Source organism: Diorhabda carinulata, chromosome 10 (genome assembly GCF_026250575.1).
Source record: "Diorhabda carinulata isolate Delta chromosome 10, icDioCari1.1, whole genome shotgun sequence".
Classification (NCBI taxonomy): domain Eukaryota; kingdom Metazoa; phylum Arthropoda; class Insecta; order Coleoptera; family Chrysomelidae; genus Diorhabda; species Diorhabda carinulata.
Genome location: NC_079469.1, coordinates 16,465,264 through 16,488,151, shown reverse-complemented (window position 1 = coordinate 16,488,151; position 22,888 = coordinate 16,465,264). Strand labels below are relative to the sequence as shown.

The window sequence follows — 22,888 nt, the reverse complement described above, 5'->3', positions numbered from 1 at the left end:
TAATTATTGCTTTAATAATACCAAAAGATTCTTCCAAGAACAATTATGAAAATAAAATAAAACAATAAATTTATTACGTTTCAAATCTCTTTATGAACTTAAATTGCAAACAAGTAGGAACAAATAATAACACTTTCTAAAAAAATGCCAAAAATATATAAACTGAAAAAGTCTCCTCCTAGCCTTTGAATTCACAAAACTATTTATGTTGTTAATTAAATTATTATGATTATCTATTGTCTTATTTTTTTCTTTATAGTTTCACGTAAGTTTTGAAGAAGCCCTGTGGTAGACGATTGAAAATTCGAATACTTTCTCATATATTGAATCATTGAACTTTGTTATTTCGGAAAAGTCGTTGTTTGTGGACATGATCCATGTACTTCCATGAGATTAATTAGTTCTGTTGTATAGTTTTTGACAAGAACAAGCTCATTATTATTTAACCATGTTCAGTGAGGGCAACAATGTCTGGAAAATTAAGCTCCTCTAGTAAAAGAATCAGGTCAAATTTTTTTTTCAAAATAATATTGCTCAATTGTTTTATATCCGCTATAAAGGGTCTCTAAATTATGCGAAGAAAAAGTTCAAGGTGTAATGAATAAATAATCGAATGTATTTATACTGTTGATAACAATTTTTGAAGCTCATAACGATTGTTCACATTTTTATTGTAAATATAAATTATAAAATTATTGGACCGTAAAATTCCAATCCGCAACAGTGTAAGAAATATAGACATTCAAAAACTTCTACTGGAATGCGATCACCACAAAATTGTTTCCTATCAAGAATTTTTTCTCATTAAATAATTAATTGTTTCTCGAAAGCAAAAACAGCTATTATGATTCGGTTACATTGTCTCGAGAAAAAATAGTTTCAAATATCATATTGCACGAAATTTATGTTGGAAGATCGAAAGATCCAGGAGTACGAAAATCACAGCTTCAAACTAAAGATTTTAATATAAATCTATGAAAAATTATGATTAGAAATTGATCATATTCATACTGATCACACTAACACTACATCAACACTCACAATTAAACACGTTTCAAAAAAGTTATCGTTTTCGAAGACCGAGACTCGAAGACTTCTTTTATCTGGAAGCTATCGAGGGGTTATGTTAGAAAAATCCTCCTCCTAATATTTGGTAGCAGCTTGCAGCAATCAATATTTCTTAGATACGCACGGCACTCATATCAAATTGAGGAATGAAAAATAATGTTTATTCCCCGTATCTAATTCGATGAACATCTAACAAACCCTCAGTCGACGTAGACTCATCATCTCCACTGTATATATAACCAATGAAAACATCGAATCGTAAACATAGATGCATTTCTACTGGCCGAAGCTATCGGAAGGCGTATGTACACAATTTCTTCAAAATATTCCTGCCAGGCAGTCTGCAACAAGCGTTGGCGTCGCTTGGAAAGATTAATTATGAATATAATAATAAATCTTTAGATAGATACAAACTCAGCAAATTATTTTGATTCGAATGTTTAAAAAAGGAAAATATAAAAAGAATTGCTAACTATTATTAAAGAAGTTAGAGAAAACTTATTATATTGCAAAGACAGGGTCATAATCTTCTCAGACTACCTCCTTACTGTTGCATATTTAACCCTATAGTTTTGATACGGGCAAACGTAAAGTCAGAATTACGAAAATGAAATCAGTCTCTAGAAATGAGTAAACATGTCCGCGTCAAACCACCGGTCCCCTGGGACCGGTAATGCACAGTTGCGAGGTGTACATATTTTAGAAACGCAATCAACCTGTTAATATATTTTCAAGATTATCCAATACCAATATAGTCATGAGAGAAAGTTTGATGAAAAATAAATTGATATCAATATTATCAATTAGAATGGTGTATACAATCAAAAATTGCGGTTTAAGGGAAAAAAAATGTAATAAATAGAATAGATACAAACACTGAGCATACTTAGAAAGAACAAGACTATGGGAGTACAGAGTTTCAATATTTTCCAATATATAATCGTATTGAACTAATCGCTGATCAATTTTATTTATACATATCGCATACATCGATAAATTAGTTAATTTTGAAGAAAGTGCCTATTCAATGTTGGATAATACCTACTAGACAAATAAATCGCACTGTTCCTTTAATTACTAATTTTTGTGAAAATGCCAATTTATCGGTTGAATGATCAATGAAACATTCATCAAATGAAACTGTTCTCTGTTGCGGATACTATTATTTTAAATATGAGATAATCGATGAAATTCGTCCAAGTAATTGTTACAACGAAACTATGATTGCATGAATAATTGTTTATGTACGTATTCACGTGAAAACGTTATGCATACAACAAACCAATATGCAAAGCCCAATCACATTTATTATGAAGGGCCGGCATCGTTATATCTCAAACAGTGGATCGTAGAAAAAAAGTACCAATACATTTTTTGTGGATAATTTTATGGTCTAAAATTTTTTCCTACAATATTGTTATGATAAAACTCACCTATTTTTTTGATGTTTAACCTTGAATAAAATTTTTCTTATACACGGAAATGATGGGGAACATTCAAGCATTTGGGGATCCATTTTGCAGCAATTTTTCTCGTGTCCAAATTGACGTTAACTATATGATGAACGCGTCTGATAAAATCATGTCGTGGACTGCATCGATATTTTCGGGGACTGACACAGAAAGTGGCCTTCCCGATCGGTCATCATCTTTAATGGAGAATTTACTTCTTTTGAAGCTTCCAGTCCAATTTTTCACGGTCGCATACGAAGGACATTGATCACTAAGGGTATTAGGCATCTCTTCGACAATCTGCTTACTTCTTAACCCTTTAAAATACAGGTACTTGATGATGGCTCGATTTTCACAATTTCGGTGGACATCTTTTTTTCTTTCAAGCTATTGCTCGTAACTCTGGTTTACTTTTTTGACGTCAAACTTTACACTTACACTTCTAATAAGTTATTGTTCGTTGCTATGGTAACGAAATATTTCGTTTATGCGTAAGAACAATAAAAAAGTGATATGGAACCAAGTGATATGGATTTTCTATTGAAGATATTTATTTTACGGGTACTAAAAAGTAGCAGGAGTCACACCCACACCTATCTTTCTTTTTCCAATGATTATTGTATATTTCGTGAGTATGATAAGGAAGGAGGTCAAAGGAAAGGTCAAATTTATTCAAATTAGAACGATTTATCATTGAAATTCGTCTACTTATAAATCAAAATGCCTTTTTCACAAATATATGTCTAATTATCTTAAAATTGTCTTTCTTCATAAAAAAAAAACGTTTTGTGAACATCATTGTTTATCATTTTATCTTTTTCAACCTCAGAAATATGGTTTGTCTCATTTTAGTAACGAAAGTTAGTTCGTCAAACTCCAGGGGTAATTTGGTATTAGGACTGGCATATACTTTGAAATCTTTCAATACAGCTACCACTCCCAAGATGACCTGCATCAAACCAAATCGAGCACCTGTAAAAAATAACAATTATCATCTTTTGATTAGTATCACTTTACGATTATCATTTATTGGTTGAGAAAATTAAGGTCGTTTGAAATAATGAAGTTGTGGGTGTTACCCGAAATATCAACATTTATAATCGAGCACCAAGAATATTGTTACTGTTTCTATGTGGTAAACAACTGTCACCTATATAGATAAATGTTAGATAAAATCGGATGGATATTAAGTTCGCGAATAATAAATAGAGAAAAATGTCCTCCTATGAAGAATTGATGGATTGTACACTTCCAGAAATAAAACAGGCTGCTGACGCAGCGGCACAGAAAGGAATAAGCATCCCCACCTAAAAGCTATTGAATTATATAGAAAGTGGTACGAAGAAAAAACGGTCAAGAATACCGGTTCCGAAAGTGTACTCTTAGCATATTTTGGAGAACAGAACAAACAAAAAAGTATCAAAATATATTGATGAAGAGGTCAATTTTTTTCTCTCTTAAAAATTATTAAAAAACTGAGACGGACTGAGACAAGAAGGTGGGCTAAGCCCAAAACTATTAGCCTAGTTAGCCTAGAACTGGTCTAGGCTAATTAGATACATACATACTCAATACATCCTCGTAAAGGACAAGGAAACATCTCAAAATAATTTCAACGTGTCAAATGTAGTAAAATTTGAAGGCATGTTTCTATAGAAGATGATTATTCTCTATCAGTACACAAAATACACGAAATTAATAATTTATATATGAATACGTTAACTGTTGGATGTTTACCAATACAAATTCTGGGTCCATCTCCAAAGGGATAATATCCTACATGCTTTTCATTTTTATCGGCAAATCTCTCAGGGTCCCATTTCGACGGATCCGGATAATAATCCTCATCCCGATGATATCCAAGAACTGGCAGTAGTACGGATGTGCCTTTATAAATGGTGATATCAGTGTTTTTGAATGTATAGTCCTTAACACATATCCTAGTCATATTTGTTATTTGAGGGTATTTTCTTGCAGATTCTAAAAAACATTGAAATAATTAATGGCATTATCAGCGGTAATTTATTGTAAGCAGAATAATACAATAGTAGAATAGTAATAATTTCAAGATGGGAATTAACACGTATGGTTATGAATAGGTTTTTATATTACATATAGAAATGTGAAAGGTCCCCGACACAGCCACACGATCAGCGGATTCCAAAAAACAATAAATAATATTCACATAATCAGTGGATTCCAAAATATTGGTCAAATCTGTATAAGTTCATTGCAATAAATTCGAATTCATTCAGTGTTTTTTTGCTGTACATTGCTAAAGTATTGATTTGTAATTATTGTTAAGTTATTTTCTGTAGAAATTATAAGTCTTTTATTGTACATAAAATATTTTTGAAAAAAATTATCTCAAAGAACATTTCTATATACATTCAGAGCGGATATTCACAACTGATGATTTTGATCGCTAACATCAGGTCTAAAAAAATAAGAAGATGCTTCAAATATTCCCCTAGAAATAGTTAATTCCATTTAAATACCTCAATATACCTTCTTTCTTCCATTGTTGGATCATATTTAGGTGATTTAGGTGAAAATAACTATCTGATACTATGTCAATTACTGCAATTTTTAAAACTACACAAATCAATACTAGTCGTTGGCCCATGACATTAAGTATTTTATACATCGTTAAAATTAGCAGGTATTCATGCTTACATTGTTTATAAGGGAAATAAAATCGATGGATTGGACGAAAGAAGATATTTTATTAAAAAATTAGCTTTGGAGTTAATGAAAGACTATATACAGCACAGTCAAGAAGAACTTACTTGCCTAAAAATTTGCGAAAACGGACTATCGTAATAGCAGAAGAATACAATACTGCGGGTACTAGTGACAGTGTCCTGCAGGATACAATGACAATGACAAATATAGTTTGCTCTCTAATTTCACGAGAAAATATTTAAAAATGAAATATATTTTGACAAGTGAAAAATGAAAATGTGACAATGTTTTTCGGGATTTTTCTGTCCTCAGTGATGCGTGATGATACTTCTTGATATTTAGATTGGGTCAAATCATATATAGAAGGTCACATAACATTATCACCTCTAAGGTTTATTGTCTATGAGAGCTGTTCTCATGTTAGAAGCATCTTACAGTTTGACTCCTACATTCACCCATTATTCCCTTACCTGGGATAGTTTCGAGGAGGGCAAGTTCTTGCTTCTACATTTTGTTCGTCAAGAACATGCTTTGTGTTGGATTGTAATGGCAAGACAATTTGTAACAAGGTGATATGGATTATTTTTTCTTTCCAGTAGAACTTTTATTCGTACTTTTCCAGTAAGATCTAGTCTCATTAGGTATTTTAAATTGCAGCTGATTACCATAATTTTTGGGACTTCAAAGTTTATATGTTCCGCAAACACTTTCTATATTGAACCAGACCTAGAAGAATCCGCCAATATAATTCTTTCTCATCAATCCCGATCACCTTTTAGTCGATGACCTGGAAACCCAATGGTTTAGTAAACGAAGTTTATATATAGTTCTTCCAATTGCAGATTATAAAAACCCTTGCCCTACCGTTGGGAATAATAAATTTATTATTCTTTAAAAGCCAATTGAATCATTATATATTGGAGGGCATTATTAATTATAGTCTTACTTGGAACTTGGAAAAAATAATTTTATACTTGCTACAAATGAATATTAAATTATAAAACGTAAATAGACGAGTAAAATGTACCTGCCTGTAAGGGCGTTTGGTTTAAGCAGGGTACCAGACGTAAACTGAACCCTTTTTGTACCCTAATCGTTTTTTTTTCTGGAAAACAAAATTTCAAAGTAAAAACCATGAAGGAAAATGAATTCTTTGCAAATAAAAAGAAGGAAAAAACATTTCAATTCCAAAGTATCTTTATAAATAATAATGGTAGACAGAATCGTCTGAACTAGAGTCATCATTTGATAGAATTATGAAGGGTTGTAGAGATACCATAATTATGAGTTATCTATGTACTTTTTGATGGTATTTTCGATCAAGTGTGCATGGTTGATTAATTTTCCTAATCTTTCTGTTCACTTGCAGACATTGCTTATTAAACCTAAGATCAGAGCTCCAAAATGTTTTTCATATCCTTCTTGTTGTGCCATATTTCCTATTTCTAACTTCCTGGTCTCTAGTTATCACAGGTAGAAGAGATTTACTAATTGGTGGCAGGCTAAAGAGTCAAACTTAAGGAATCGTTAAGTAGAATACTGTCGGTGGTTTTCCTTTCCCTTCTAACAGGTGGTGCACCTATATTTGAATCCGAATAATATTATTTAGGAGACAAAACACCTTTTCGTTTCACCATGTGAATTTTTATGAATCTTCATAATAATAATACATGTCTTACAGGATTGTGTAAGTTACCAGAGTAATTTTCTGGTATGTGATATACGAATTATGATTTTTCAAAACTTACCATCGAATATTTGACGTAGATAAGTCAATTCACTGATTGCTTCGTAAGTAAGTATCCCGTCATGTCTTTTTAACACCTGATTTATTTCTTCTCTAACTTTATCTTGCACATCTTGATGCAAACCTAGTTCGAATAATATTAAAGTTGCGGATCCAGATGAAGTTTCGAATCCACCAGTGAAAAATAATAATGCCTACGAAATTTAAATTGACCTCAGCGATGTTGGTTAGTGTATTCACTCATAAATACTTTATGTACTAGCTCGCATAGAAAAATATTATTAAACTTATTTATTTCTATAAAATTTTCGGTAGTATGAAAAATATTGTTATTTACACACTTGTTACATAAATAATCATTGGAACATGGTAAGCAATCATATTTATTCACCTGTGATGTCATTTCTTCTAAGGTAAGCTCAATCCCAGATCGTTTCATCTCAATCAGAACCTGTATGAAATCTTGTCTTATAATATTATTTTTTTCTCTGTAGTCTAGAGCTTCTTTCATGAATTTCAAGTAAAAATCTTGAATGTAAGGTTGTATGTTCGATACACCCATTTTAGCTGAAAAGTCAGGGTAACAAATTGTTAAAAAGAGACGCACTTGATCTAATATGGTGAAATTAGTGAAAATCTCCCTTCCTAGTTGCCTGAAAATTGCGTCAGATCTTTTAAAGCTGTTTGCTTCAACTCCAAAAACAACCGATCCTGAAATAAATAGAAACGAAACGAATTGAAATAATTAGAAAAGTAATCAAACTACTATACATAGATACTATTGATTTTGTATAAATTGTGTATTTAGATTAATTCGACGTCAGAATCAGTATCACTGACCTTTCACAAATCACAAATACTATTACGAAATTATTTGTGGTTAGTTAAAAAGTTTTCACTAGTACTTTTTACAAAAATAAAGATCATATTTGATATGCAGATAAAACGAATTCGGAATTTCAAAATTGTATCTAAAAGAATGTACCACTTAATAATATTAATTGGCAGAGTACAGTATTGCTCAGTTGAAACGCTACTGGAAACCATGCCATGAAAGAGTAGAGCTGAGCTCTAACCAGCTGAAACCAGCAGCCTCAGGAATCAGTCTAATGTGGTGCCGGATTGAGAAGCTAGTAACGATTTACTGATAAAATAATCTAAAAACTTTATTGTGTATTTCATTTTTTCCAAATTTTCCAAAAAAGTTTTGTTGTTTGGTAGAGAACAGAAATTCAAATTAAAAAAGAGATGTTATTAGTCAATATACTCCAGTAATATTCTAGTTTATACCATCGATTCATGAAGTAAGCTTTCAAGGCTGCTGTCACCTTTTCAAGGTCATACAACCAATAAGTTTTGTCGTACAAGAGAAGAGATGGTGATATTGGATTCATGGTCTTGGAGCTACGGAAATCGTCACTCCAGTTTGTATTGAATAAAAACCATGAATAACACCAGCGATGACTTGATAGACACATTTATTTCTTTACTACATAAACTCTAGCTTCTCCAACTTATCACTTGATAGACATGATAGATGCTTTTCGTGGTAAATTTCACCTGTTTCACCTAGGTTGCAAAAATATATGTAGCAGTCATAAATTAAATTATTCGTATTTGTATTACAATTTATAATTGATAGCGTTCTAGTTCATGTGAACCAAATCTAAAAATTCTTATTTTCTTGTATTTGATTCCGTTTCAAAAAATGTTTAAATTGAATGTTTATTTTTTGTTGAGATCTGACCTGACCTTTTCATGCAGTTTTATTTTTTTCTAATCTTATGATGACCTTTTAATGTATTTACTAAATACTGAAATATCTGATGTGTTGAATCTCAAAATATTATTAAAACCAGAGAATTTATCAAACAAAAAAAAAGCATTTCAATATTTTTTGAACGGATAAATCTAATAAAACTGTTATCACGAAATCAGAAGTTTATAATAATGAAATGATGAAATTGTTGAATGATAAGACAACTGTTAACAAACCTAACATAACAAATCGAACTTCTACTAAAAGCTGAATTACAGAGTTACCAAATAATACCGATCTATGGTTTGATTTTAAAAACCTGCTGAAGTTATCAACAGTACTACTTACCAATCACATCTGTTGCATAACAAGCAAATGTTTCAAATATATCTAAGTCTTTCTCTCCGTCACCGTACCGATCCAGAGTGTTTCTTAAATCCTGACTGCATTTAGACATCGTTTGAAAGAACTGCTTCATTTTTGCTGAAGTAAACATTACGGAAAATTTGTTCTGAAAATGATGTTGGAATGAATGGATATAGAAATCATTCATTATCATCTCCGAGAAAATTTCCACTTAGAAGCTTTTGGGCAAATTGCTTGACCCGGAGGAATTGATAACCCCCTGATATGTTCCCGTCAGCCATTATAGACGGTTGTAAAAATGTATAAAAATAGTTGTAGGATATAGATAAACAAAAAATGAATCATACTTAAAAAACTGAAAATACGATTATATGATGAAACAAACTAAAAAAAATGGGACCTTAATATAATAATACGAGAAAAGCAATATAACTGTCCTAATACGAGGGGTACCTGAATTTTTTTCCAACCTTCATATATAGAAAACAGCTGTAATCCAAGTTACCAAATATATTTGTGTAAATATTTTTTGATATTGCAATAACATTTGGCCGTTAAAAAAATTTCTTCGCGTTGAATACTGCATAATTTGACAATCGTTCAAATAAAAGCTGATGCGATTTGTGCTGAAATAATTCAACTACGGTGCTTCAAAAAACGTCGATTAGATCGTGACAGGCAACGGAATCTGTGGATATGAACAACAATCGATTGTAAGGGTCTTTCAAGACGATCCAAATCCAACAAAAATGGTTCGCACTTCAAAACAAATGATCACCTGGTTGGACTACAAAATCTCATGTACAAGGAAATTAAAAATGGGTTTCTTCGCATACTGTTATCTATAAAAATCTTATTATCATTGGCGTTTGTAGAAAACAGTATAATTTGACGATAAAAAATGAATGGGATGCATTGAAAATATAACGAAATTATAAACGATCTTACTCTAGAAGTTTTCCATTCTTCTCCTCTTTGAGATAAAATGTGCACAGATATTGGATCTTTTTTACTAAAATATAGTCCTCGATCCACGAAATATTGAAAATCTTCTGTTAAAACATCTTTAGCGTAGGATGGATCAACAATCACTAAATATGGATCTAAACCTATATATACTCCTGAAAAAAGTACAATCATCTTTAATCATAGTTTTCAGAATGATCTGACAAACAAATAAAATGCAATATGTGTATTGTTGGACATAAAAGACGCCTTTTGCACGTCAGAGCTACTAGCCACTAAAACAATACGGAAAATGAGGAAACAACCCTAGATAAGTAGCAAAGGGTAGCCTGCCTTGTTATTTAAAGCGAGACAGGATCATGGAAATCCAAAGCATGGAATAAAACCCCAGATACGAAACAATCGGAGAGGCTTCTTCCTTATTCCAACTGCTCTAAAAAAATCTCTTTCATTGAACAAAGACGAGCTAAGAAGAATTACTGGTATGCCGACTGGACCTTTTCCGGTGAACTAGTCTCTGAAGAGCATCGGAGCTGAAGAAAACCATCGAACTCCTCTTCTGTGAGTACGAGGTAATATATAGGCAAAGACTGCGTTACTTACATTAAAAATTTTAAAGCCATAATAGGTAAGCCGCATAGCCCCCAGACAGGTACCTCACTTTGCAAAGTGGTTATTACCTGACTAGTGAACAGTACGGGGTAAACAATAGATCGAAAGGTTAGAGTGTTAGCAAGACATCTTCAAGGCTTTTGCTCCCTAGCTTATTGATCTTTAGCAGCAGACTGAAAAGCCAGAATGAATTGGGAGTCGTCACTACTTGTCTTAATACATAAGATATACTAGATAAAATAAATGCAGCGTGAGTAATTGCTGCTATAAAAGTTCGTTCTCTATACGTTGTAATTTATATAGGTATCGATTAAGAACAATCTATTTTAGGTACAGTCGCTAAGGGCGAAATAACTTACCTCCAAACTTACATCCCATTTTTTTAAATTCATCGTAGTATCTCTTGGTAATAGCACCTAATGATATTCCTCTAGGTAGTGCTTTCGCATAATTTCCAAATGGAAAAGTTGGCGTCAATTGAACTATTCCTCTGTTTTTCCAATAATTGTATTTATATTTAATATAAACAATTGAAGTGGCTATTAGAGTAATTATTAGTATGATGAAATCGGATAAATAGCTATTCGTTACGATCATATTCACTAAAATAAAAATATTTTTTATTAATTCCTCGCTTGGAATACCTCGATAATTAATCTCGTATTCGACTGGCACGATTCATATAAATTTTGCTCCTTGGGGGTTTTGTAATATGACCGCTGTATTCACGTTATGGTCATATTTTTTTTTGTTTTTCGAATCCATAAAACTTTTTGATTTCTATAACTGTAGTTATAAGTTTGACGTCTTAATAAATTATTAGTGCTGCTATTAATATTAGGACAAGGTGATTTGTATATATTGGCCCACCTCTTGTTTTTCTTTTCTCAGCGATTTTAAACTGTTTTCAAATTCTTCTCTGGACATTTGCACTGCGATTCGTTCCTACTTCTCTCATATCTTGCAGAAATACATCCAAAATTTCTACTCTGGTACTATCTATAATTTTCACTACTCTACTTTCATCCCTCTTATTGAATGTTGGTTATGTTATTTCACTTCTCAGGAATTTGTTTCTTGGCATAGAAAGTCACATAGATGGTTCATTAAGTCGCATCCGACGATTCGCTTAAATCGGCTCCCCTGCAATGCCGATGCGGTGCCTTCGAAAGGCAACTTTTGCGATGCGTGCTAATGACTTCATTCGGAATGCCAACCATGAGGATGCCCCCCGTGTGAAAATAGTGTGTAAAATTGTGCCCCAATTAGTCCATGCTCTAGCTTTTGAAATGATTATATTGCGTCTATATGACTAAATATGTGTTAGGTACATATGCGAAGAAATCCCAGGTTGCCGGCTGGACCGCTTGACCGCATATTAACGCACGACTATCAATCTTTGGCCGGAGCCACTAAAATTTGCTTGTGGAAGTAATTGAAAATATCTGTCTGTTCTACTAAACAATTCATGATTCATTCCGTTTCTATTAAATTTATGTTTTGATTGCGGGGAAAAAATCAACCGCATAACGATACTGTTCGAAAATCGTAATTAAAAGTCATTTGTTAAAATATGGATTCGAACAATCACATATATAAGTTTATGTGTCAATTAACTATCATCAAATGTATCATTTTCAAAGAAATTTCGTCAATTTAAACTTCCGAAATCCAAACGTTTATAATATTTCCACTATTAGGTACTTACCTTTTATATAAAATATAAGAAATTCAGTGACCAAATAAATTTTGAAATGATGATAAGCAACAACAATCCATGCGTCACAAACTTGATTGATCTAATTAGAATCATATACATACAACTCATTTAAACTTGATATAATCTAATGCGTAATAAATTGTTTAACCTTCACACATTAATATCTTTTTCAAAAAGTCAAAAAATAGACAAACACAACATTTAAATTTATTATATCAGTTAATGATTTGATAAGATAGTATAGTCGAGAAAATAAAGAACAAAACCTAAAAATTTCTGAGCAGTAAGACAAGGTACGAATATAGTTTCAATAGGATTCCAAAGGGTTTATTTACAAGTGCGAATGTGGCTTTATGGGCTTTGAAAGTTATTCCAGATTTCATGATCTTTAATCCAGATAATATGCGTAATTCGAAATGTATTTTTCTCATGAATCCCAATAGTGTAAAGTTTTTTAGTAGTGTTAGTTGAAATGAGACAACCAACATAGAGGGTTAGAAGAATTTATTCAAAGTTCTACATATTTCACAACTTCATCTAAACATATGATTGTATTTCGCTGAAATTTGTCAAAATCAGTTTTATGTTGTAAATAACATTTTGTACAGATATTATAGATCATGTTACAACATCTAACATTTACTTAACCAAAATTTTTAATCAACCGATGTTATTTATAGAAATAAAAACATTTATTTAAGAAAATTGAATAATTTGAACTTGGAAACAATAACAATGGATCCAATATATTTCAATTCATAAAAACTTCTTTTATTTTTTGGAATATTTATGGAGCAAAACTAATTTCCGTCAGTATCTTTTAAAAACGTAGCAGGAGAAGAAAACGAAGTAGACGTTACTGAGGTACTAACAAACAACGAAACAATGGAAATTATTGAATAATGTAAGAACGATAGAGGACTAAGAAAATTGAAAATAAATATAGGTTTATATATTTGCATGAGAAAATATGGAGAGAAGAGAGAACGCCTTCAAAATGGGACAAATTGTGACAAAATACAAAAAAGAACATTAGCAGGAGCTGGAAACTATGAAGAATCCCATAGAGGAAAGTTCCAATGGCCCAAGCTTGGCCCAACTATGTAGGACTCTGCCAAGCCAAGCTTGTAAGCCAGGCTTGGCCCAGTCTTGGTAAAACTCTGGAGTGATAACGATGGGCCAAGCTTGGTCGCCAAGCTTAACTGCCAGGGCCGGGCCAAGGTTAAATACCATTACTTATTCATAACATAACTTTTTTTTTCTTCAACTTTATTTCATTTCTTTATTTATTTTTCATTAAATATTTAGCTACATAGATTACATTCAAATCAGTTTTAGCAACAAAATATGAATCATTTTGGCAATATATGTCGTTTCTATAGATAGACTTTTTTGTGATTATTCTCTCTTGTCAAAACTCTGGCAGCTTCATAATTCATAGAATTACCTTCATAAAGAACTTGTGTGGAAGAGGAACACCAGGCGGGATATTATTTGCCATCATTTTGGGAGAGTTCATCCGATTAATGTTTTCGACTGACCACTGTACTTGTCACAATTTAAACAAGGATTTCATAACTTATAGTAGACTATCTATTGTTTGATGTTCTATATTTTATTTTAATAGAAATAGTTTGAACATTAAGAACATTAGAGCCACAAATTTCTAATCTTCTTCTTTGCCGTTCCCACCTCACAACTTCATGGCTAACGAATCAGAATAGAGTACAGAGTGAGATAGAGAGTTACATAACGAAGTTATCTCACTTTTTCAACAGTTCATGCCCACTGCAACTAGCTTCCAAGCTCCAGCTCTATGGTCCATACAAAAATAGTTATTAAAATTTAACACAATTAACTATGACATCATATTCTTTTTAACATTATCACTACACTAATACATAGTGGGAAAAAAGAATTCAAATTTGAATTAATTCTAAGTCCCATACTTTCTCTGTTTATGGAGGATATTCTCCAGTGCGAGCTCATGAAGGTGGTGCCAGAACTTTTCTGTTTTAAACTTACTTTAATAACGAGAGGTATAACATTTCAACTAGTCAATAGTATGTGAATGTTTTTTCATAATCTCAACGTTAAATAAACCTTATTTGTATTCGTTTAAGGCAGGAATTTCCAAACTACGTCTAGCGGGCCAAATCTGGCCCGGCAGTGCCACCAATCTGGCCCGCGACAGCCAATGTGTTACTGGTTACTGGGTATATTTACTGAAAAGTACATTCTACTTTGTAAACAACTTTCATTCTAATAATATTCAATTCCAGACATGCTGTACTATTACCTATAATTTTGTTACTCATTGTGGTTTCATTCTGTAAAGTGAAATTTCATTTTATTTGTCTCTATTTAGTTATTTTTTTGTTTGTTTTTCAGTTTTTACAAGCTTTGGTCTACAAATTGTAACAATTTTGGGAAAATAAAGTTCTCTCTCTCTCTCTCTCACACACACACACACACACACACACACACACACACACACTTTTCCAAACATCAAAAACAGTAATGCGATATTTGGAGGTAGAAATTGTAAAATGAAAGAGTGAATTTTTTATGCCACGAAAGTGCTTTTATGGATGAACTTGTAATATGGTAGGAAAATGTATACAAATGTCTGCAGCTTTAAGGAGAAAAAGTTAAAGGGAAGATGTTTGGATTGTTATGAATTTGATAATTTTTTTAAAAGAGAATAAACTTCAATACGCCATAATTCTCAATTAATTAATTCTCCGATAATGATTACATAAGTATTCGAAAGCTCAGAGTATATATTGGTGTTTAATTTTTTGGTCCAAGTGCGACTAGGTTCTAATACAACAGTAAAGGTCAACATTCTCTCAAAGTAGGTGATGCTGAGAAGAAAACTTATCACCGAATGGTTTTCTCTATTGGATCGTTAAGGCATCCACATGATAAATATTCAAAATTTTATGTTATGTTATAATTTATAATATATTATATTATATTAGATTTATCATATATATTGTTTGTGAGTATGTTCCAGCAGTTCTTCTTCTTCTTCAACGTATTGTATGCCTTAGGCTTGTAGTAACTTGTCATCCTTGACCTTGAGATGTCCATGAATCCGCCCATCTTTTTGGAGGTCTTCCTAGAGGTCGTCGTGTCCTGGTTTACCGTCTCGTACGATCTTTGCTAATCTTTCTTTGGTCATCCTTTCAACGTGTTCGTTCCAGGCTCTTATTACGTCCCCATCTATGTTCTCCACCTCAGATTCGTGTCTTTTGTTTGTATTTTCATTTCTGTTTTTCGAACGATGTTTTTAGTTTTTTTGTTGTCCGCTTTTGTTTCTATATGGGTCTAACAATTGAATGTGAACTAATTTTTATATTAAAAACGTTATTTGATAGCTAGATTTTTGTATTGATTATTATGCAGATATGATACGATTATCATTATTTCCGATGACTATATAATATGTTTAAATGAACAATAATGTATTGTATAAAATTTTTGTTACAATAAAATAATGGTATTTTAAAAATGTAACAAAATTTTCCAACAAAAATATTTTGTTATCATGGATAAAGTATAGTATTCTACTCGCGTATAATGAGTTATTATTCACTCAGTGATTCATGCAGTAAACTTCACCTCGTGAATAATAACCTCCATTATACACCTACCATGTCAAATGACAGTCAAAAACTGGCAAATCAAGAAAAACTTCAATATATTCCTGCCGATTTGTTTGCAATTTAAATCTTCTTTGCTGATAATTCTTCTATATGCTGATAATTGTTATTGTTCTCCAGGTTTCCCATATTATATAAAAATATAACGTAATTTGACCTCAGTGAAAAGTGACTTATAATATTATGCCCTTACCAAAGCAAAGATCAAAAATTCAATTTAAACAAGAAATTGCCGAAAAATACTGAATCCACTTCGCAAAATATGTATCCCATAAAATTTCAGAAACTTTGATTTAATCATCAGCAAATCAACAACTTCTGGGTCGTTACGTCGGCACACTCTAAAAGCTGGTGACAATCACGCAATTGTATTAGATCGTTTTTCTGGCAATTTGTGAATAGAATATCCATGGGGAAATTTTTTCAGAATCATCCTTTGCATCTAGACTCCTTAAAAGTATTTTATCTTTATAGCGAAGCATCATCCTATTTGTAGGGGTTTCCAGAAGAATCTCTTTTCCTAATACCAATAATTTTTGTACAAATTTGAAAAATTTTAAAAGTCATCGTATGACTATTCTCTTACCACAAACTATACCTACACTTACAAGTTTTTACCATTGACTTTACACTCCATTTGTCCATTCATCAAAAACTTGAGAAACATCGCAGCAACATGAGAGTTTTTCCTTCATATGTTTGGCATGATTTGGCACAAAAAACAATTCCTTAAGAAGACAATCTGATTCCACCACTGCTCATATTATGAAGGGTTCAATTTTGAATCTGTAATTGTCTTTCATAGAAAGAAAAACAAAAATTTACAAAAGACTTACAAGCAAACGAATAGGTATCTTCATTTCGTTTAACAAAGGTTTTTCAATGTCCTTTCCATTATTTTCTTACCTTTTCTGGTGGCAATCGAAGGGATGAACATTTCGTTCTGATGTAATCGTATTTGTATGCGGAAAATGTTATTGATGTTTACTTATATCGATCAATTGTCGAGTTTAATTTTTGGTACATGGCAATTACTTTTATCAGATTAAACAATTCCAAAAAGAGAAAACCTAGAGTTGTTGAATGCAATGAGTTAAATCCAATTTTATTATAATAAAATTATTATTTTATTATTATATATTATCTTCAGACAAGTCATTGTTTTCAAGCTGATTTGTTTCTGTTATACAGATTGAGTTTTATAAATTGAGGGTCAACATCATCAACATAAATTGAGGGGACAACATTGTTGTCAGATCATTTTTTTTTCCAGAAAAATAATCAAATTTGTTATTTCAATGTATTCAGTTCACTATTTTTCCGGAAAAGGAAAAGATCTGACAACAATGTAAATACCACCTTACTACAGGCCAAAAATTTATAAAAATCTATACATAAAATTCACTCTGTATACTAGTAATAAATCACTTTCTGGGAATTATATCCACGGGTCGTCTTGTACTAAATAGAAGATTGAGTTATCACTTCGTTGTAAATCGGATAAGTCACTTTTTTAAATCAAAACATAGAATATAATTTTCAATCGGACACAAGTTTTTTTTGAAAAGCCTATTTATTTTTTTTATTACATCAATGAAAATAGAATGAGAATTTATTCAATACAAAAAATACCTTATACGTAAAGAGTGCAAATAGCGTTACATTTTTTTGATAGTTCTCTAATATCACAGCAAATAAGGTATGATATATGTACAAAATAATAAATAATAACAAACATAGTGGCTCATAATTAGATATATTTAACATTAATTTCTTTTTTAAAATTGCTATTCACACTTCATATCGAAACATATATTATTCAATAATTCGAATTAATCCTACATTTTTTGGCAATTTAAATATGTACAACACTATAAAATTACAGCTTACACTTTATACATGTCAATAGAGGCTATACAGTTTGAGAAAATCTCAAATATTAAAAATTAAAAAAAAAACAGCACCATAGATTAAACATAGATTCAAAAATGTACAGATGCGGTGGGCGTCAATCAATATACGATACTTATTAAAGTTCAAGCATAAATGCTAATCTCTAATCTCTAATCCAACTGAAACCAATCGTCATTTAGGCCAAAATTCCACCAAATACAAGGTATGTCCAAAACGTTCAACGACTCCAAAAGAGACATTGTTAAAAGGCAATTACTTTTAATGCCAATTGAGGCAATTGATTTTTATATTTTGTTTTGTTTCTTCTCCAATACTTTTCACCAAACTCCCTCGACATACCTCATGAAAAAACACGATATTCGTCATATTTTCACAGGTGAATATTAGACAAAACAGAAAAGCTGTTTGTTAAGATACTTCGGTAAAAAATGATCTCAAAACCAATGCAGCTTTTGTCACAAGAAGATCAATGATGGATTTGTAAGAGTAATGATCACAGTGGAAAATCATGGACTCTAAAGGGAGTAAGTAAGTAAGGGGTAGTGAGGTGATGGTTTAAACATTTGAGCTTTGAGAATTCAAAGAAATAACAGAACAAGACGAAATAAACTACCATCCAATGTAGTTTCTCGCCATGGTTTGAAAAAGTTATGATATGATAAGTTACGCTACACTTTTGAATACGAGGAAATTTGTCGTAAAAATTGCGTAGATCCTCATAAAAACTTGATCAGATTGCGACTCAATTAGTCGATCAGATTTTTTTCATTATAATTCAAATACCTTAGGAAAAAACTGTTCTCATAGAATAGAAAGTTATTGAATTGGCTTTTTAAGTTCACAATACCACTGCACAAACACCCACAATTACACTGTCTGACGCGAGTTTCGATAACCAAGTTATCATCTTCAGAGACTGAAGATAAACTGAAAGAATACTTACCTTCAGTCTCCGAAAACGATTTGAAGATTTCATTTTGTTTTTGCCGCCATTTCACAATTGTTGCAGTACAAGAAAACAAAAACTTTAATAGCTTAATCAAGAGAAATTCAAAAGACAAATAATGAGGTACGTTGTGTTTCTCATTTTGCAATAAGCTTTTTGGTAACACCACCGTCTTATTGGATGAAAAAAGTAATTGGAATATATATTTAGAAAACTAAGGCATATATTTTCCTCATAATATTTATTTCGAAGCATTTCTTTAAAATTCCAAGGACATTGTATGAAAGTACATAAAATGATCTCTCATTTCCATGTAGAGAATATCTCAAAACATTAACAGAACACAAGAATGCAATTATTTTAGATCTCTTCTTCGGTCCCATACTTGTCCTTAGTTGATACTAAGATACTAATAAAAAACGTTGGCATTTCCAAAACCTTTAAACGTAAAAAAAACTCGAGGACTTTAATCCTTGTTTCTACAACGATTCTCAACAAAGTGTATGGCAGAAAATCCGCAGTGGCGGGACAAACTTTCATTCTATGACAACAATTTTTTTCTTAGCGTTTCCGCATTCGAAGTATAATAAAAAAACTAACTTTTAACTCAAATATCTTTTGCCTTCCGCCACTCTTTTTCCTATAAACAAATCTGTTCTCAAAATGCATCTTAAAATTAGTTTATCACGTCGATGTAGGATCCAGCTCGGCCGCATCAATTACTATTATGCAGTCATGTTGTCATGACCTTAATAGCATCTTCAGGGTGATCTTAAGAGATAAGTCAGTATTCCACGACATCTCACGTAACTCAATATGATGAATGAGTATACGTTAAGAGCTCATCGAGCTATCAATAAGGTCGATAATAAACAAGATCGAAGACGCACTTGCTGGTAATTCAAGTTACTGAGTAAAGTTTATGACGACAATTTCTTCTTCAGAATTAATAATTCAAACAACGATATGCATAATTTTCTTATACAACATTTTTCAAGACATGAACGCACAAATGAAAAGTGCGTTTGTTGTGTTGTTTTTATTTTTTGATTTATCGTGTCCTAACAAAACTATCAACAAATAACGTGTTTCCATATAGAAATAATTGTTGAATTTTTAATTTGAAACTAAATACGGAATCCTTTAAATTTTAACGCATCCGTGACATCTTTTATCTACGATTCAAGTAATAACCTAATACACACTAGCAGCAAATACACCACCTCTTTAAAAACTAGTGGTGGTGAGTCTGCTGCTAGTAACATCTACTCAGAGAGTCGATCCAATTTCGGAACCTCTTCTATCGTGTTTAAGGTAAGTATCGGAAAACACGCTTCTCACTCTATCGTCGTTTTTCATGGAAGGTCGTCTGGGATCTATATAATCAAGGTCTGAAGGAGGCCTCTTACAAAGACTACAGAACGCACATTGTAAAGTGTTTTTGAAAGCTTCTCGAAAGTCGCGGTTGAAATAAGCGTAGATGATGGGGTTTAAAGCCGAGTTGAAATATCCTATCCAAAACATAACAGTAACTACAGCCTCGGGACAGCTGTCGCGACATGAATCGCAGAGGTATACCGTATCGTACCAAATAAAAAACGGTGCCCAGCACAGCATAAATGTTCCCATTATAATACCCAATGTTCTAGACGCCTTGTGTTCTCGCTTCATTTTAGACACATTTCTTTCTTTCGTGGGTGTATGATGCAAATCTTGATTGATATCGTGTTGCGTGAGAGTCTTTGATGACCCACCGGAATTGGAAAGCATGTCTCCGTTTGTATTGTTCTGATGGAGGAGTAGAGCAGCACCTTGTCTATTATAAAGCTCCCGTTCTTGTCTAGTCGCTTCTCTAAATATGGCCAAGTACATGAATATCATAATGGTACACGGTATCCAAAAAGATATACTACTGCTAATTATTGCGTAAGGTTTATTCACAATGAATTCGCATTTGTTAGGATTTTCACTTCTCCTTTTTTGTTGTTCCGATGTGGTGTACCAACCTTTGAATATTGGCAAGAAACTAATTATTGCTGGACTTGTCCAAGTATTGAGTATCATAAATGCTACAACATTTTTCGTCATTGTCAGAGGATACTTAAGAGGTTTGACTATGGCATAATATCGATCAACACTTATACAACACAGATGTAGAATGGACGACGTAGAAAAGTAAACATCTAAAGAGTTCCAAACATCACACATAAAGTATCCGAATTTCCATTCATCGTAAATTTGTACACTCGCATTAAAAGTCATCGCGAACATGGCTACCAACATATCTGCTAAAGCTAATGAAATCACATAGTAATTCGTTATAATCCTTAATCTTCGGTGTCTCATTACCGAAACTATAACCAAAAGGTTCCCGAAAATGGAAGCTATAATAATTGAGCCCATGATGGTTGCTTTTAGAGCCAATAACAAGTCATCCAGCCATGTCGTTTCCACTATCACTTCAGCCGTGATGTTGGAGAAGGTGAAATTGTCGTTTAGGCCACTCATTTTTTCATTCAATCGATACAGGTGCAGTTTTGCCTTGCTGCTGGATAAATTGTATGAATTACTCTATTGGGAAACATTATTCAAAGTTATGGTTGGTTTTATGGTTGGATTGTTCGATTGCCTATAGTCTCTCCAACCAAATGTTTCATCAATACTATTGGACCCGACGGAATCTGCAACAAAGAGAAAATTTACATTAATTAACTTCCTTAAGCGATTATATAAATTATTATCATAATTGAATCATATTTTAATCATTTTATTCGTAACGGCAATAATAATAATATATGGGAAATGAGAACATTCATTCGAAATAATAATTTTTCATACTATGTATATATACATTGTTGTCAGATCTTTCATTTTTCCGGAGAAATAAAGAACTTTGTTATTTCAAATGGATCACGCTATATATTTTGTGTTTTTACAAATCCTTAAGAAATACTGATTATTTTTCATAGAATATTCTCAATGTCTAATGTCATAATTTCGGAGTTGGAGCTACATTTACAGTATCTATCTCCATTAAAGTTGCAATAAATATAATCTCGTTGAATTTGATTATTATTTAATAATCACTGGTTGACAAAAAAAAGTTGTAGTAACACAAGAATGGACAGAATATTGTGATAAAATGGACCTCAACAAAAACGAAAATTTAGAAAAAATAATTGTACCACGTACAACATATTCATTGGTAAAATATTTAATATTTATTAAAAAAATTATTTCACGTTTTTTAAATCCTTTATATTCACAATATTCATAGTTTACTTTTAATAAACACGCCTCACATCTATCGAAAACAAAAACTTTTGAAAAAAAGTCACTTCAAATATCAATTAACTCATGGAAGAATCCATCGTCCTTGATACCGAATTTCCATTGTTCTAATATCTTTGTAAAGCCTTCCACCCTGCTCATTCATCCACTGATCCACTGATAGCTCCCAAATTTTCGGGAAAAAATGTCAGATGAGAATGGAAGAAATGAGTTTTCAATGACATTCGAGCACCAAGGGATTTGTAGGCGTCTAGAAGTTCATACCAACACTTACAGCTTTCAAAATATGTGAAAACCTCGACAAAAATTTATATAGGGTGTTCAGGAAATAGTGCCGAATTTCGCTATCTAAGAAAATGTTTCTAATGGCAACCCCTATTTTTCTCTTTACCATTGGATTCTACGCTTTAAATTAAGGGGACTTCGTTAGTAAATTTATATATCTCAAATTAACGGTTTTTGTATAACTTGAAAAAACTGCAATCTTCATGGTTTTTCATTGTCGGTTTATTATCTGGAGCGACCAAAAAAAAGCTAACATATCAAAAAACAAACAAAGAATGAAAACAGCTTGACGTTTAAGCGTTGCAAAAGTGTTCATCATGTCCCGTTTAGGATTTATCAATGAAGTATTTGAATTCACTAACGAAGTCCCCTTAATTTGTAGCGTAGAATCCAATCGTGAAGAGAAAAAT

The 22,888-nt window shown here is 32.0% G+C and overlaps 2 protein-coding genes across 3 annotated transcripts in view; both read right to left on the bottom strand.

Moving 5' to 3' along the window:
• Positions 1-3,205: 3,205 nt before the first annotated feature.
• On the bottom strand, positions 3,206-12,559 carry LOC130898857 (probable cytochrome P450 6a20). The gene is made up of 8 exons (XM_057808418.1): positions 12,363-12,559; positions 11,014-11,256; positions 10,025-10,197; positions 9,059-9,221; positions 7,343-7,662; positions 6,953-7,145; positions 4,257-4,499; positions 3,206-3,491 (listed from the first exon to the last, which is right to left on the bottom strand). The coding sequence occupies exons 2-8, from the start codon at positions 11,249-11,251 to the stop codon at positions 3,325-3,327; spliced, it is 1,497 nt and encodes a 498-aa protein (XP_057664401.1). The 5' UTR covers positions 11,252-11,256; positions 12,363-12,559; the 3' UTR covers positions 3,206-3,324.
• Positions 12,560-17,596: 5,037 nt separating this feature from the next.
• The window catches only part of LOC130898858 (octopamine receptor beta-2R), a 161,276-nt gene continuing 155,984 nt past the window's right edge, over positions 17,597-22,888 (bottom strand). For both annotated transcript variants that reach the window (XM_057808419.1, XM_057808420.1), the window contains one exon: positions 17,597-21,583. In XM_057808419.1, the coding sequence (XP_057664402.1) occupies positions 20,172-21,410 (1,239 nt within the window). In that variant the 5' untranslated portion in view covers positions 21,411-21,583 and the 3' untranslated portion in view covers positions 17,597-20,171. The remainder of the gene's footprint in view (positions 21,584-22,888) is intronic.

Excerpts from the sequence above, each read along its gene's own strand:
- LOC130898857 (XM_057808418.1), bottom strand. The coding sequence starts at position 11,251 with ATGATCGTAACGAATAGCTATTTATCCGATTTCATCATACTAATAATT. Across the intron at positions 10,198-11,013 it reads AATGGGATGTAAGTTTGGAG|GAGTATATATAGGTTTAGAT; the intron begins GTAAGTTATTTC and ends TACTTTTTTCAG. Across the intron at positions 7,146-7,342 it reads TAGAAGAAATGACATCACAG|GCATTATTATTTTTCACTGG; the intron begins GTGAATAAATAT and ends TAAATTTCGTAG.